Source organism: Saccopteryx bilineata, chromosome X (genome assembly GCF_036850765.1).
Source record: "Saccopteryx bilineata isolate mSacBil1 chromosome X, mSacBil1_pri_phased_curated, whole genome shotgun sequence".
Lineage (NCBI taxonomy): Eukaryota > Metazoa > Chordata > Mammalia > Chiroptera > Emballonuridae > Saccopteryx > Saccopteryx bilineata.
The window spans coordinates 43,759,188-43,772,776 of record NC_089502.1 but is presented as its reverse complement, the minus strand read 5'-3'; the positions used below and the strand labels follow the sequence as shown (position 1 = coordinate 43,772,776).

General features: G+C 38.9%; 1 protein-coding gene across 3 annotated transcripts in view; it reads right to left on the bottom strand.

Moving 5' to 3' along the window:
- Window positions 1-13,589, bottom strand: part of RBM41 (RNA binding motif protein 41) — a 62,826-nt gene that overhangs the window by 42,502 nt on the left and 6,735 nt on the right. For 2 of the 3 annotated variants that reach the window (XM_066249930.1, XM_066249932.1), the window contains 4 exons: window positions 11,162-11,278; window positions 10,416-10,608; window positions 9,920-10,124; window positions 7,924-7,995 (listed from right to left, as the gene is read on the bottom strand). In XM_066249930.1, the coding sequence (XP_066106027.1) occupies window positions 7,924-7,995; window positions 9,920-10,124; window positions 10,416-10,608; window positions 11,162-11,278 (587 nt within the window). The remainder of the gene's footprint in view (window positions 1-7,923; window positions 7,996-9,919; window positions 10,125-10,415; window positions 10,609-11,161; window positions 11,279-13,589) is intronic. The other variant, XM_066249931.1, reaches the window with a different exon arrangement.

Genomic DNA, 13,589 nt, shown 5'->3' with positions numbered 1-13,589 from the left:
ACTGGCTTAAAGACAGACATAAAGATCAGCGGAAGAGAACAGAGTCCAGAAATGAAGCACACATATATGGTCAACTGATCTTTGACAAGGGTGCCAGGAATACACAATGGGGAAAGGCTAGTCCTTTCGACAAATGGTGCTGGGAAAACTGGGTAGCTACACATGAAAGAATACAATCGGATCCCTATCTTACACCACTAGGCAAAACCAATTCAAAATGGATGAAAGACTTCAAAATAAGACCTGAAACGCTAAAACTCCTGGACAAAAGCATAGGGGAAAGGCCTCTTGACACAGGTACTGACAGTGATTTCTTGGATATAAGCCCCAAAGCACAGGCAACAGAAGCAAAAAGAGGTAAGACTAAAATTAAACAAAAAAGCTTCTGGATAGCAAAAGAGACAAGTAATAGAGTAAAAAGGCAACCTACAGTACGGGGTAAAATATTTAGAAACCATTTACCTGATATAAGGGGTTAACATCCATAACATATAGGGAACTCCTACAACTCAATGGCATAAAAACAAAACCTGATTAAAAAATGGGCAAAGTATTTGAATGACATTTCTTCATAGAAGACATAAATAGTCACTAGCTACATGAAAAGGTGTTCATCATCATTAATCATCAGGGAAATGCAAATCAAAATCACAATGAGATTATAGTATGACTATTAACAAAAGTGTTGGCAAGAGTCTGGAAAAATTGGAACACGTGTCCATTTCTGGCGGGAATGTCAAATGGAGTGGCTGCTACAGTAAACAGTATGGAAGTTCTACACAAGAGTGAAACTAGAAGTACCATGTGTTAAGCAATTAAATAAAGTCATTTATCTGAAAGACTTGAAATCAGAGACTCTTAAGAGAAATCTCATTCATATAATCACAATAGCCAAGATGTAGAAATAACCTAATGTCCATAGATGGATGAAGAAAGAAAATGTAGTATATACATGCACTGGGTATTATTCAACCTTTAAAAAAGAAGCAAATCCACCTATGTGACAACACAGATGAACCTTAAGGCCATTATGCTCAATGAAATAAGCCAGTCAAAAAGAAACCAGTACTGCATGATACAACTTACACGAGATAGATAATACAGAGACACAGAGTATAATGGTGGTTGCGAGGGGTGGGAAGGGAAACATCGGGAGTTACTATTAAGTACTCATTAATTCTCAGTTATACAAGATGATGAAGTGCCAGAGATCTTCTGTACAACATTAATACCTACAGTTAAGAATACTGTATTGTACACTTAAAATTTGTTAACAGGTAAATCTCATATGAAGTTCTTACCACAATTTAAAAATGAAATAATAATAGAGATTGAGATGCCCACAGAAAATTCTGAAAAGTTCAGACACATTCCTAAGACTCTAGAAGGTCATAAACACGTGCAGGACTATGTGCATGCCTAGGAAAGTTAGGGCCTGAGGACTCACTGATGTCTCACTTCTGACTGACCTGAGGCTCTTCAGAAGCAAAAAGTAAAGTCTAAGGAACAGTTGCAAACTACCTGCCTGGGCACTGAAAGGGTAACCAAACACACAGACACAGACAGACAGACAGACACACACACACACCCCATTGGCAAAGGCTGGTCGGTTTTCTGATTAAAGGCATTTAAGGAAAACTCTCTTTAGTCATTAGCAGACCACTATGATAACTAAACAGACACTTTGGTGGCTGTACACGGGAAACAATTCAAAATTTAAAGAACTGGTCCAGTACAGTTATTAAATAAATAAATAGCAACCACAAAATACCCTGGGGTGGGTTGACTGATTTTCAGAGTTGTCACATTATATTATTTTAAAAATCTAATTTGCAATAAAAAATTACAAGACTGAAACAAACTAAATGTTTGTATCTCCCTACCAAATTTGTAAATCCTATACTCAATGTGATAATATTATCGGGTGGGGTCCTTTGAGAAGTAATTAGGATTAGATGAGGTCATGAGGGTGAACCATCATGAACGGGATTATTGCCCTTGTCAGAGTCATCAGAGAGCTTGCTACTTCTCTCTGCTCTCTGCCATGTGAGGATCCATCAAGAAGTCCGCAGGCTGCAATCCAGAAGACAGCTCTCACCAGACCCTGCTCATTCTCTAATCCTAATCTGAGACTGCTAGTCTCTAGAACTGTGAGAAATAAACCTGTGCTATTTATAAGTTACTCAGTCTATGGTACTTTGCTACAGCAGCTTGAGCTAAGACGAAGATGTTGGAAAAGGGGGAAAGTATGGCCCATATACAGGAAATTGATGGAAGCTATCCTGAGAAAGCACATTTGACTTCTCAGACAAAACTTTAAATCAGTTATTATAAGTTCTTCAAATAATTAAAGGAAATCATGTAAAAAGAACTAAAAGAAAGTTTCAAAATGCCTTACCAAAAAGGGAATAAAAATAAAGAGAGAAATTATAATAAAGAACCTAATAGAAATTCTGAAATTGAAAAGTACAATAACTGAAATTTAAAAAATATATATACTGGAGGGGCTCAATAGAAGATCTGAGCTGACAGAAAAATCGGCAAACTTTGGGATATGTTGTCTATCTCAGCAGAGGAGGACTAATCTGAGTAGCAGAAAGAAAAAAATAATGAAGAAAAAATAACAAGAGACTCAGAGACCTGTGGGAAACCATTGAGCATACCAGAAGAAGAGGGAGGGCCAAAGGAATATTTGAAGAATTAATGGCTGAAAGCTTCCCCAAATTGATGAAAAACATTGATCTACATATCACTGACCCTCTGAAGACTTCACGTAAGATAAATTCAAAGAGGTCTACTTGTAGTCTGTCCAAAGAGACACTTAGCCATGTAGCCAAATTGTCAAAAGAGAAAGATGAAGAATGAATCCTGAAAGCAGCAAGAGAGAAGAGATTCCTCATGGACAAGGGGTCCTAAGATTAACAGATGACTTCTCAACAGAAACTACATGGACCAAAAGGTAGTGAGATGACATACTTGATGTGTTGAAAGAAAAAGATTTCCAACCAAAAATTCAGTGTCTGGCAAAAAACAAACACAACAACAACAACAACAACAAAAACCCCACTGTATTTTAAAACTAAAGAATAAATTAAAACATTGCAAGATAAACACAAACTCAGAGATGTCATTACTAAAAGAGCTGACCTCTGAAAAAAACTACAGGGAGTTCTTCAAGCTGAAATAAAAGGACACTATACAGTAATCCAAATCCACAAAAAGAAAGAAAATTACTAAATTTGACTACATAGGTAAATATAAAATACAGTATAAGTCTTTTCATTTTGGTGGCTCTTTTTCTGTTCCTATTTGACTTAATAAGATAACAGCATAAAGCAATAATTATAAAACTGCTGAGGAGCTTAAAGTCTATAAAGACATAATTTGTATGACAATAATAGTACAAAGGAGGAAGAAGAGAACAGACCTAAACAGAAGCAAGGTTTTTGAATATTATTGAAATTAAGTTGGTATTAATAGAATCGAATTTGTTTAAGCTAAGATGTTAATTATAACCCTCGGGGCAACTATTAAGAGAATAACTTTAAAAATAGTAAAAGCAACAAGTTAATTAAAATGATATACTGAAAATACCTATTTAACATTAAAGAATAAATGGAGTAAGAGAGGAACAAAAAAGATACAACACACACAAAAAACAAATAGCAAAAGGGTAGATTTTGTAAAGCCTACTTTATCAACTAACTCCAATTAAAACAAATATAAAGGAACTAAGCACTCTACTCAACTAGAGAATGAATTCAAAAGAAAACATGGTCCATTTGCTGTCTACAATTTAGATTTTTTTAAAAAAATGTTAACACTGAAAGGATGGAAAAGAGATACTCAACGAAAAAAAGGAATTCAAGTAGAGCAGGGTATAAGAATTTTTTTTGAGTCTTCTCTCTTTTTTTCTTGGTAAGTCTAACAAAGGATTATGAATTTTGTTGCTCTTTCCAAAGAACCAACTTTTGTTGTTGTTGTTGTTCTCTATTTTTTCAATTTTCTATTTCATTTACTCTGGCTCTAATCTTTATTTCCTTCCTTTAGCTTGAGGTGGATTTAGTTTGCTCTTCCTTTTGTAGTTTCCTTTTTATTTTATTAAGACTTTACTTTCTTAGAGCATTTATACGTTCCCAGCACAACTGAAGGTGTAGAGATTTCCCACACAGTCCTCCGTCCCCACACATGCAGAGCCCTCCCCATTATTAGTATCTCCCATCAGAATGGCACATTGTTACAAAAAATGAATTTACATTGACACATCAGAATTACCCAGTCTATAATTTACAGTCCGGTTCACTCTTGGTATTGTATATTTTATGGGCTTGGACTAATTTTTATAGTTTCTTTTTCTTTTTCACATTTTTTTAAGAGAGACAGAGACAGAGAAAGACAGGGACAGACAGGAAGGGAGAGAGATAAGAAGCATTAACTTGTTGTTGCAGTACTTTAGTTGTTCATTGATTGCTTCTCATACATGCCTTGATGGGGGGGGGGGGGGAGGGCCAGCAGCTTCAGCTGAGCCAGTGACTCCTTGCTCAAGCCAGCGACCTTGGGCTCAAGCCAGCGACCTTGGGTTTTAAGCCAGTGACCATGGGATCATATCTACAATCCCACCCACACTCAAGCCAGTGACCTCACGCTCAAGCAGGATGAGCTCACATTCAAACCAGCGACCTCAGGGTTTCAAACCTGAGTCCTCCACGTCCCAGGCTGATGTGCTATCCACTGCAACACCACCTGGTCAGACTATAGTTTCTTAATGTAAAAGTTCTGGTTACTAATTGAGATTTTTCTTCTTTACTAATATGGGCATTTACACCTTTAAATAACCCCTAAGTTCTGCTTTTACTGTATTTCATAAGTTATGATATGTTAAGTTTTGTTTTTATTCATATCAAAGTATTTTCTAATGTCACCTGTGACATTTTTTGATGACTGGTTATTCAGTAGGAAAAGCCATCCTAAAATTCATATGGCATTTCAAGGACCACAAATAGTAAAAACATCTTGAAAAAGAAGAACAAAGTTGGAAGTCTTGCACATACTAATTTCAAAGTTTACTAATCTACAGTAATTAAAATAGTGTGGCAATGGCAAAAAGACAGACATACATACCAGTGGAATAGAATGGAGAACCTCTCACATTAATGATCAAATGATTCTCAGACAGGGTGCTAAGTCCATTCACTGGGGAAGGACAGTCTCTTCAACAAGTAGTACTGGAAAAACTAAATACCAACATTTAAAAAGTGAAGTAGGGCTCTGGCCAGATAGCTCAGTTGGTTAGAGTATCATTCCAATATGCCAAGGTGGTGGGTTCAATCCCCAGTCAGGGCAAAGAAGAACAGACTGATGTTTCTATCTCTCTGTCTTTCTGTCTCTCTCCTTTCCTTGCTCTAAAATCAATCAAAAAAAAAAAAAAGTTGGACCCTTTTCTTATATCATACACAAAAATTCAAAATGGACTCTAGACCTAAATATAAGAGCTAAAACTATAAAACTCTCAGAATATAGGACAAAGCTTTATGAAATTAGATTTGGCAGTGATTTATTGGATATAAGAGCAACAACACAGGTAAAAAGAGAAAAAACTGAGAAAATAGACTTTATCAAAAATAAAAACTTTTGTACATCAAATGACACTATCAACAGAGTAAAAAGACAACTCAAGGAGTGGGAGAAAATACTGGCAAATCATATATCTAATAAGGGATCAATATCCAGAATATATAAAGAACTCCTACAACCCAACAACAAATAAATAAAACCCATTTAAAAATAGCAAAGGACTTAAATAGACATTTCTCCAAAGACATACAAATGGCAAAACAAGTACAAAAAAAGATGCTGAACATCACTAGTCATTAGGGAAACACAATAAAAATCACAAGGAAATACCGCTTCACAAACATTAGGATGGCTATTATAAAAAATAATAGAAGTGTTGGCAAGGGTATGGAAAAATTCAAATCCTTTTGCATTGCTGGTGGAAATGTAAAATGGAAACCAGTATGGTGGTTACTCAAAAGATTAAACACAGAATTACCATATGATCCAGCAATTCTGCTTCTGGGTATACACCCAAAAGAGCTGAAAGCAGGAACTCAAACAGATACTTGTACATCCAGGTTCGCAGCAGCATTATTCACAAAAGGTAGAAGCAACACAGGGTCTACTGACAGATAAGTGGATTAGAAAAACATGGTGTCTCCATACAGTGGAATATTATTCAGCCTTAAAAAGGAAGAAAATTCCAACACATGTCACAACATGGATAACCTTGCAGACATTATGCTAAGTGAAATAAGCCAGACACAAAAGGACAAACTAGTCAAATTCACAGACACAGGAAGTAGTATGGTGGTTACTAGGGGCTGAGGGAAGGGGGATGGGGAGTTAGTGTGGAACGGGGACAGAGTTTCAGTTTGGGAAGATGAAAAACTTGTGCATATGGATGACTGCACAACAATGTGAATGAATATACTCAACACCACAGACTGAACACTTAAAAAATGGTCAAAATAGTTCATTTTAGTTAGATAATATTTTACCACAATAAAAAATTTATTCTACGAAAGATAGTGTTAAAAGAATGAAAAGACAAGCTACACACTGGAATAAAATATTTGCAAATCAGATAGCCAACAAATTGTGTTCAGAACATATAAAGAACTCTCAAAAATCATCAGGAAGAAAGCAAACAACCCAATTGGAAAAACAGCAAAAGATTTGAACAGACACTTCAGCAAACAGGATATATAAGGATGGCAAATAAGCATATGAAAAGATGTTCAACACCATTAGCCACTAAAGAAATGCAAATTAAAACTGCAATGAGATACCACTTCACAGCTAATAGAGTAACTAAAATAAAGACCAACAATACCAAATGCCAACAAAGATGTAGAGCAACTGGAACTCTCATACATTGCTGGTGGGAATGCAAAATGATTCAGCCAGTCTGAAAAATGGTTTGGCAGTTTCTTAAAAGTTAAACAAACACTTACCATGTGACCCAGTAATCCCACTCCTAGATATTTACCTTAGAGAAATAAAAATTTTATGTTCATACAAAAACCTGTACAAGAATGTTCATATCAGTATTATTCATAATCACCATAACCTGAAAATAGCTCAAATATCCTTGAATGGGTGAATGGATAAACAAATGGGAACATCCGGTACAATGGATCTACTCAGCAAAATGAATGAGCTTCTGATACACACAACTTGGATGAATCTCAAAGGAATTTATGCTGAATGAAAGAAGCCACTTTTAAAAGATTACACATCTTGTGATTCCACTTTTATGACTTTCTCTAAAAGACAAAACTATAGTGATGGAAAACAGATCAGTGAATGCCGGAGATCATGGATGAAGTTGAAGATGACTATCAATGGACAGTATGAGGAAGTTTAAGGGTGATGGAGCTGTTCTCTATCCTGATTGTGGTGGTGATTACATAAATCTACCTGACTGACATGATTCACAATTCACAGAATTGTACACACACACAAAAAAAAATCAGGCAATTTTATTGTAAGTTCATTTCAAAAATAAAATATAGCTATTATATCATCATCATCATCATTAATAGTTATACTTTACTGATTAATGAAAATATTCAGAATTACTTTTGAAATAGGATCTAAAAATCATTACGGTTGTTTTATGTCTTGTACAATAACTTAAAGGTATAGAGTAAAAACTCTACAACACTAAATGTAAAAAAGCTTTACAACTTGTACTAGCTCCTCTCTTTAATATTCTACATCAGGATAATATGCTCGCTCCGTATCATTTCCTAGAAACATTGTCATATACTGGATATGGAATTAAATAAGCACTCAACTTAGAAGGCTGGGACCCTACGTGACATTCCTAAATCTAACACTGTAAGAAAACTCTCGACTTGCCTTTTGTGCCTAATTTTATCTTCCTCTTCATTGAGGTCATGTACTTGTCTGCACTTGTCTTTTTGTGGTATGCTGTGAAGGTTTAAAGCAAGCAGTTTCAAAGATAGGAAACAGAACAGATTCATACACCACCCGCCCACCCCCAAATACAGGCACTGCTCTAAGGGATTTACATGTATTAATCCTCCTAACAATCCTACCACATAGCTACTATTAATATTCTCATTTTACAAACGAAGAAATTGAAGCATAGCATGGTAACTTGCCCACAATCTTTACAGTTAGTAAGTGGGAAGCCAGAGTTTTCCCAGGAGTCTGCCTCCAGAACCCACGTTCTTATGTCTCTCTACAAAAGGCTTTTTTCATTTCCTTCCCGCACCACTGCTCTTTCGTGTCTATGGTCTCCAACAAATCATTCATTCGTTCTCACGGCTTTCCCTCTCCTTAAAGCAGAGAAAATTCCCGGTTCTATAGATCTAGCTCTGACCTCTCTCCTGAGCTTCACTGGTGCCTTTCTAACCGCCTCCTCAGCATCTGCACTAATGATCACGCCAGTCTCACAAATTCAACATGTTCAAAGTCAAACTCATCGCTTTCCTCAAAATTTCCCAGAAAGAAATGAAGCTTTCTTCATTTTGACCATTAAGTCACACGGCCTTAAAACATATGGATGACCTGTGACACATTCCTCTCCATGGACCCTCCTCCTTCAATCTCAGTCAACAGGTTTTACCAATTCTCCCTCTGATCTCTCATACAACATGCCCACCTCTTCCCAATTCCACTGCCAGTGCTCTAGTCCACAGCTTCACATCTAAAGGGCTGGATTATCCCCTAAATCACTTCCCTTATTCTACCTCTGCCTCTCCCACCATACAGAGTGGGGCAAAAGTAGGTTTACACTTGCGGGTAAGCAAAAGTTTATTCTTGTATTATTAGTCATTGTATTATTTTCTATATAAACAACTGTAAACTTCCTTTTGCCCAACCTGTTTTTCTTGGTCTCCAGATTAATCATTTTTAAATACTGCTTTTCTTATGTTACTCCTTTAACCATGAACACACTGACTGACTGAATAAACAACTAACTCTGTATAGGTCTATACTGCCCACCAAAGAAAGGTAAAAAATTTAAGCTACTTTGTCTCTCACAACAACCCCAAACACGTCATAATGCTCACATCATCTGCTGAAACAAAAGCCTTTTCCTCTGGTTCCTAAAGAATAGATAATATAAAAGAATATTTAACGCTTACCCTCCTCTAGGAGGCCTTGTTCAGTCATGCTAAGCATAGCAGCCTTTCCCTCCGAACTCCTACAGCACGTAACTGCATCTAGCAATGTTACTAAAATGTCGTTTCTCACAAACCAGACTATAGTTGGTGCAAAGTCAGGAACCATATCTTCAACTTCTGTGCACTTTCCATTGTGTCTAGCAAAACTTATCTGCTAAATTCATTCTTTCCGGTTAAGACACAGATCATTTCTCTATATATTTTGCTCTAATTTATAGTGTAGTCTAAAGACCTTTTACAATCTAGCCTCATCTTCCTTCCCGCTGTCATTCCCTGTAGTTCCCTTCCAGTCCTACACTGCCTGCCACACTGAACCTGTCACTGTTCCCTAGACACACCAGGTCCTTTCACAATCCTACTCCTAGTCCCCTATCATCTGTAATGCCCTCTTCCCCTTGTTAACCTGACAAATGCCCTTTAATCCATCAAGACTTAGTACACATGTCAACTCCCGACTCCTCCAACTAGACTTAGATGCTCTATGTTCTGTGTTCCCTCAGCATTTTATTCACATGTCTACAAATAGCAATGAAATTGCAACTAACTCTGAACATATTGCTCTCTCACATGACTACATACTCCTCAAGAGTAGTGACAGTTTGTCTTTCCCCAACCCCTTCACTAACTTCATATTCAATGCGCTGATGGTAAATCTCTCTCTCAGTGAAAGAACGTATCAAAGTTCAGGGGTGATCACATACCTTGGTAATAAAGAGCCTTCAGGAAGGAGTGACGATCAGCTCCCTGAAATAAAGACTTTTCTATTTCCATTTCTCGCCGGGTCAGCTGTTTGCTCTTCGAAAATCTCTGTGGCAGGCAAAGAATGCGTTGACGCTCTGAGATCTTTTCTTCAATATCTTGAAGACAGTTCTGTATTGCTTCAGGGGTTGCCCTCAGTCTTGACCTCTGAAACCAGACAAATGAAAGGACATATATCATACAGGACACACCCTGAAAGGCATGGTCTGATGCCTCCAGTTAAGAAAAAAGATATCAGGGCCCAGAAATGAACATTTATCAATGCAGTGGACAATAAGTCAAGGGATAGCCTCTCTTTTCCCAGGGTCCCTGTCATAGAAACCAAAGAAGATTCAGACACAAAGCTCAGTTTTGTGAGAACTAAAAATAAAAAGGTTCTTGGTGCCAAATGTAGAGATATTGCTCTTCACTGTCCAGGAAAAAAATTGCCCTGCTCACCTTTTCACCTGAAACATGGCTTTTCCAGATCAAGATTTCTGTTTCATTGAGCCCCAGTTCCCTGAGAGAAGCAGTTTCCTGGTCCTTCTCATGCAGTGTTTGGAACTGGGACAAAGTCATAGTCCCGGCCGCTTCGTTCCCAAAGGGCTTGTACAGAGTACCAGGAGCAAAGCTCTCTTTCTTTGAAACACACCTGCAAACCGAGAAGGAAGACAGTGAGAACATCCTCAAGGTACCGCAGTTCACAGAAACGGGGCTAACCGGGAAAAGAGGCTCAAGAAAACTCATCAGCAATTTCTCTCTCACGTCCTATTTCTAGGCTGAAGCGCCACTGCAACAATGTGGAACCATGCCGAGAGTGCCCTTATCCAGGACCGATAAATGACTGAATCAAGTATGTAGCCACTGGGCATCAGACAGTGTGCTGGGTACTGAGAACTGACAAAGATAAAGACGGTTTCTGCTTTTGTGGAGGAACAGTGGAAGGAACGGCAAGTAAATGGGCAATGGACTATTGGGCTGTAAGTGCATGTATGTTACGGAAGACACCGGAAAGGTACTTAGCCTAGATGTAGTGACATATGGGAGGATTTGTAGAGGAAGAGACACAGAAGCAAAACCCTGCCTGATACATAGACATGTGGCAAGGAAAGAGTGGTGGGAGACGAGTGTTCCAGCCAGGCTTTAAGGGTCACCTGGAGGTGAGGGTCTATGATATTCTACCTGTTTGCAAAATCAATACTTACTCCTCAATGGAGACAGAGGTGTCAAGTTGATGCTGAAGGAGGCTTTTCAGCTGCCTCTCCCCTTCTGTTTCCAACTCTTCCAGGACATGCTCATCACTCTTCACACAGCTGTTTATCCTAGAGTAGATATACGGGTATATACAGAGAGTAGAAGAGATAGTGAAATCGCAAAATAGGCCCTGGCCGGTTGGGTCACCAGTAAAGTGTCAGACTGCTGTGTGGAAGTCTGAGGTTCGATTCCTGGTCAGGGCATACAGGAGAAGCAACCATCTGCTTTTCACCCCTCTCCCCTTCCCCTTCCACAGCCATGGCTCAAATGATTTGAGCAAAGTTGACCCCAGGCACTGAGGATGGCTCCATGGCCTTGTGCTCAGGCTCGAAAATAGCTTGGTTGCCAAGCAACAGAGCTGCAGCCCAGCCTGGCAGCATTGCCTGGTAGGGGCTGGCTGGGTGGATCCCAGTGGGGGCATATTCAGGAGTCTGGCTCTCTGCTTCCCTGCCTCTCACTTAATAAAAAAAAAAAAAATCTCAAAATATTAGCTACCTTTATTGACCCCATTTATTCAAAGACCCTTCTCTAACAATTCCTTGCCCTTTATGTTTCATTCTACAAACATTTATTAAATAACTATTTATACACAACACACTGTACGATATTCAAGACATGGTCCCTATCCTCAAGGAGTTTGCAATTCATTTAGGAAAATGAAATATGTGTGTCTGTATGTGTTGTGTGCATGTGCCTAGCAGGAAGGGAAATAGGAGTGGGAGAAAGGGGAGGAAAGAGGAGAAGGGGAAAAGGCGACGGGAAAAGGAGCTGTGAAAGAGGAGCTCTCCAAAGGAGAAAGTATAGAAATAAATGTGAAAAGGGTTATAACATTTTATAGCCTGGGAACTACTGTGTAGAAATCTAGGTAATGCTAATATGAGCCACGTAACCATAGATAACTGAAAACACTTATTATAGTGTAAAGAAATAGCAGAACCATTTAAGTAGACAACAACAGATTATAAAAGACAATAACAGAAAAATGGAGCTAACTCCATGAGGAAAATAAATTGTGAATTCCTTCTTTATGAAATGGCCTTTTACTATTGGGGCCTAGGAAAGCATCCCTCATAATTATATGCAAAATTCTCATGCTCTAGAAAGACTTTCATTATTCATTCATTCATTCATTTATGTATGTATTATAAGTGAGAGGAGGTGAGATAGTGAGATTCCTGCATGTGCCCTCACCGGGATCCACCCAGCACCATCTGGTGCCAAAGCTCAAATCAACCGAGCTATCCTCAGTGCCTGGGGCCAACGCTCAAACTAATGTAGCCACTGGCTGCAGGAGGGAAAAGAGAGAATAGGGAGAGAAGGAGGGGAAGAGAAGCAGATGTTTGTTTCTCATGTGTGCCTTTACCAAGGACTGAACCCAGGATGCATGCATGCCAGACTGACACTCTATCCACTGAACTAACTGGCCAGAGGCCCAGGGTTTTTTAAAAATTCCTTTTAAGTATCTTAATTTTTATTTATTATTTAGAATTCAGAAAGTTCTTGCTAAGTTTAAAATGGCTTTGAAATGAATAAACCATAGGTAAATACATCAGTATATATGAATCTCAAAAAGAAATATTGAGGATAAAAAGCAAACCCAAGGCCCTGGCCGGTTGGCTCAGTGGTGGAGCATCGGCCTGGCGTGTGGGGGTCCCGGGTTCGATTCCTGGCCAGGGCACACAGGAGAAGCGCCCATCTGCTTCTCCACCCCTCCCCCTCTCCTTCCTCTCTCTCTCTTCCCCTCCTGCAGCCCAGGCTCCATTGGAGCAAAGATGGCCCGGGTGCTGGGGATGGCTCCTCGGCCTCTGCCCCAGGTGCTGGAGTGGCTCTGGTCGCAGAGTATCGCCCCCTGGTGGGCAGAGCGTCGCCCCCCCCCCCCCCGGTGGGCGTGCCGGGTGGATCCCGGTGGGGTGCATGCGGGAGTCTGTCTGTCTGACTGTCTCTCCCTGTTTCCGGCTTCAGAAAAATACAGAAAAAAAAAAAAAGCAAATCCAAGAAAAATGTATATGATATGTGTCCATTTATATAAAGTTGAAAAACCCAAAAATCTATGGGACACAGTGAAAGCAGTCCTAAGAGGGAAGTTCATAACATTACAGGCCCATCTCAAGAAACAAGAAAAATCTTAAATAAACAATCTAATAGTACTCATAAAGGACCATAAAAAACAACAACAAACAAAGCCCAAAGTTAATAGAAGGATAAAAAAACAATACAAAAGGTCAATAAAACCAAGAGATGGTTCCTTGAAAAGATAAACCAGACTACCAAGAAAAAAAAAAAAGAGATAAGACTCAAAGAGGCCCTGGCCCGCTGGCTCAGTGGTAGAGCATCGGCCTGGCGTACGGAAGTCCCGGGTTCGATTCCCGGCCAGGGCAC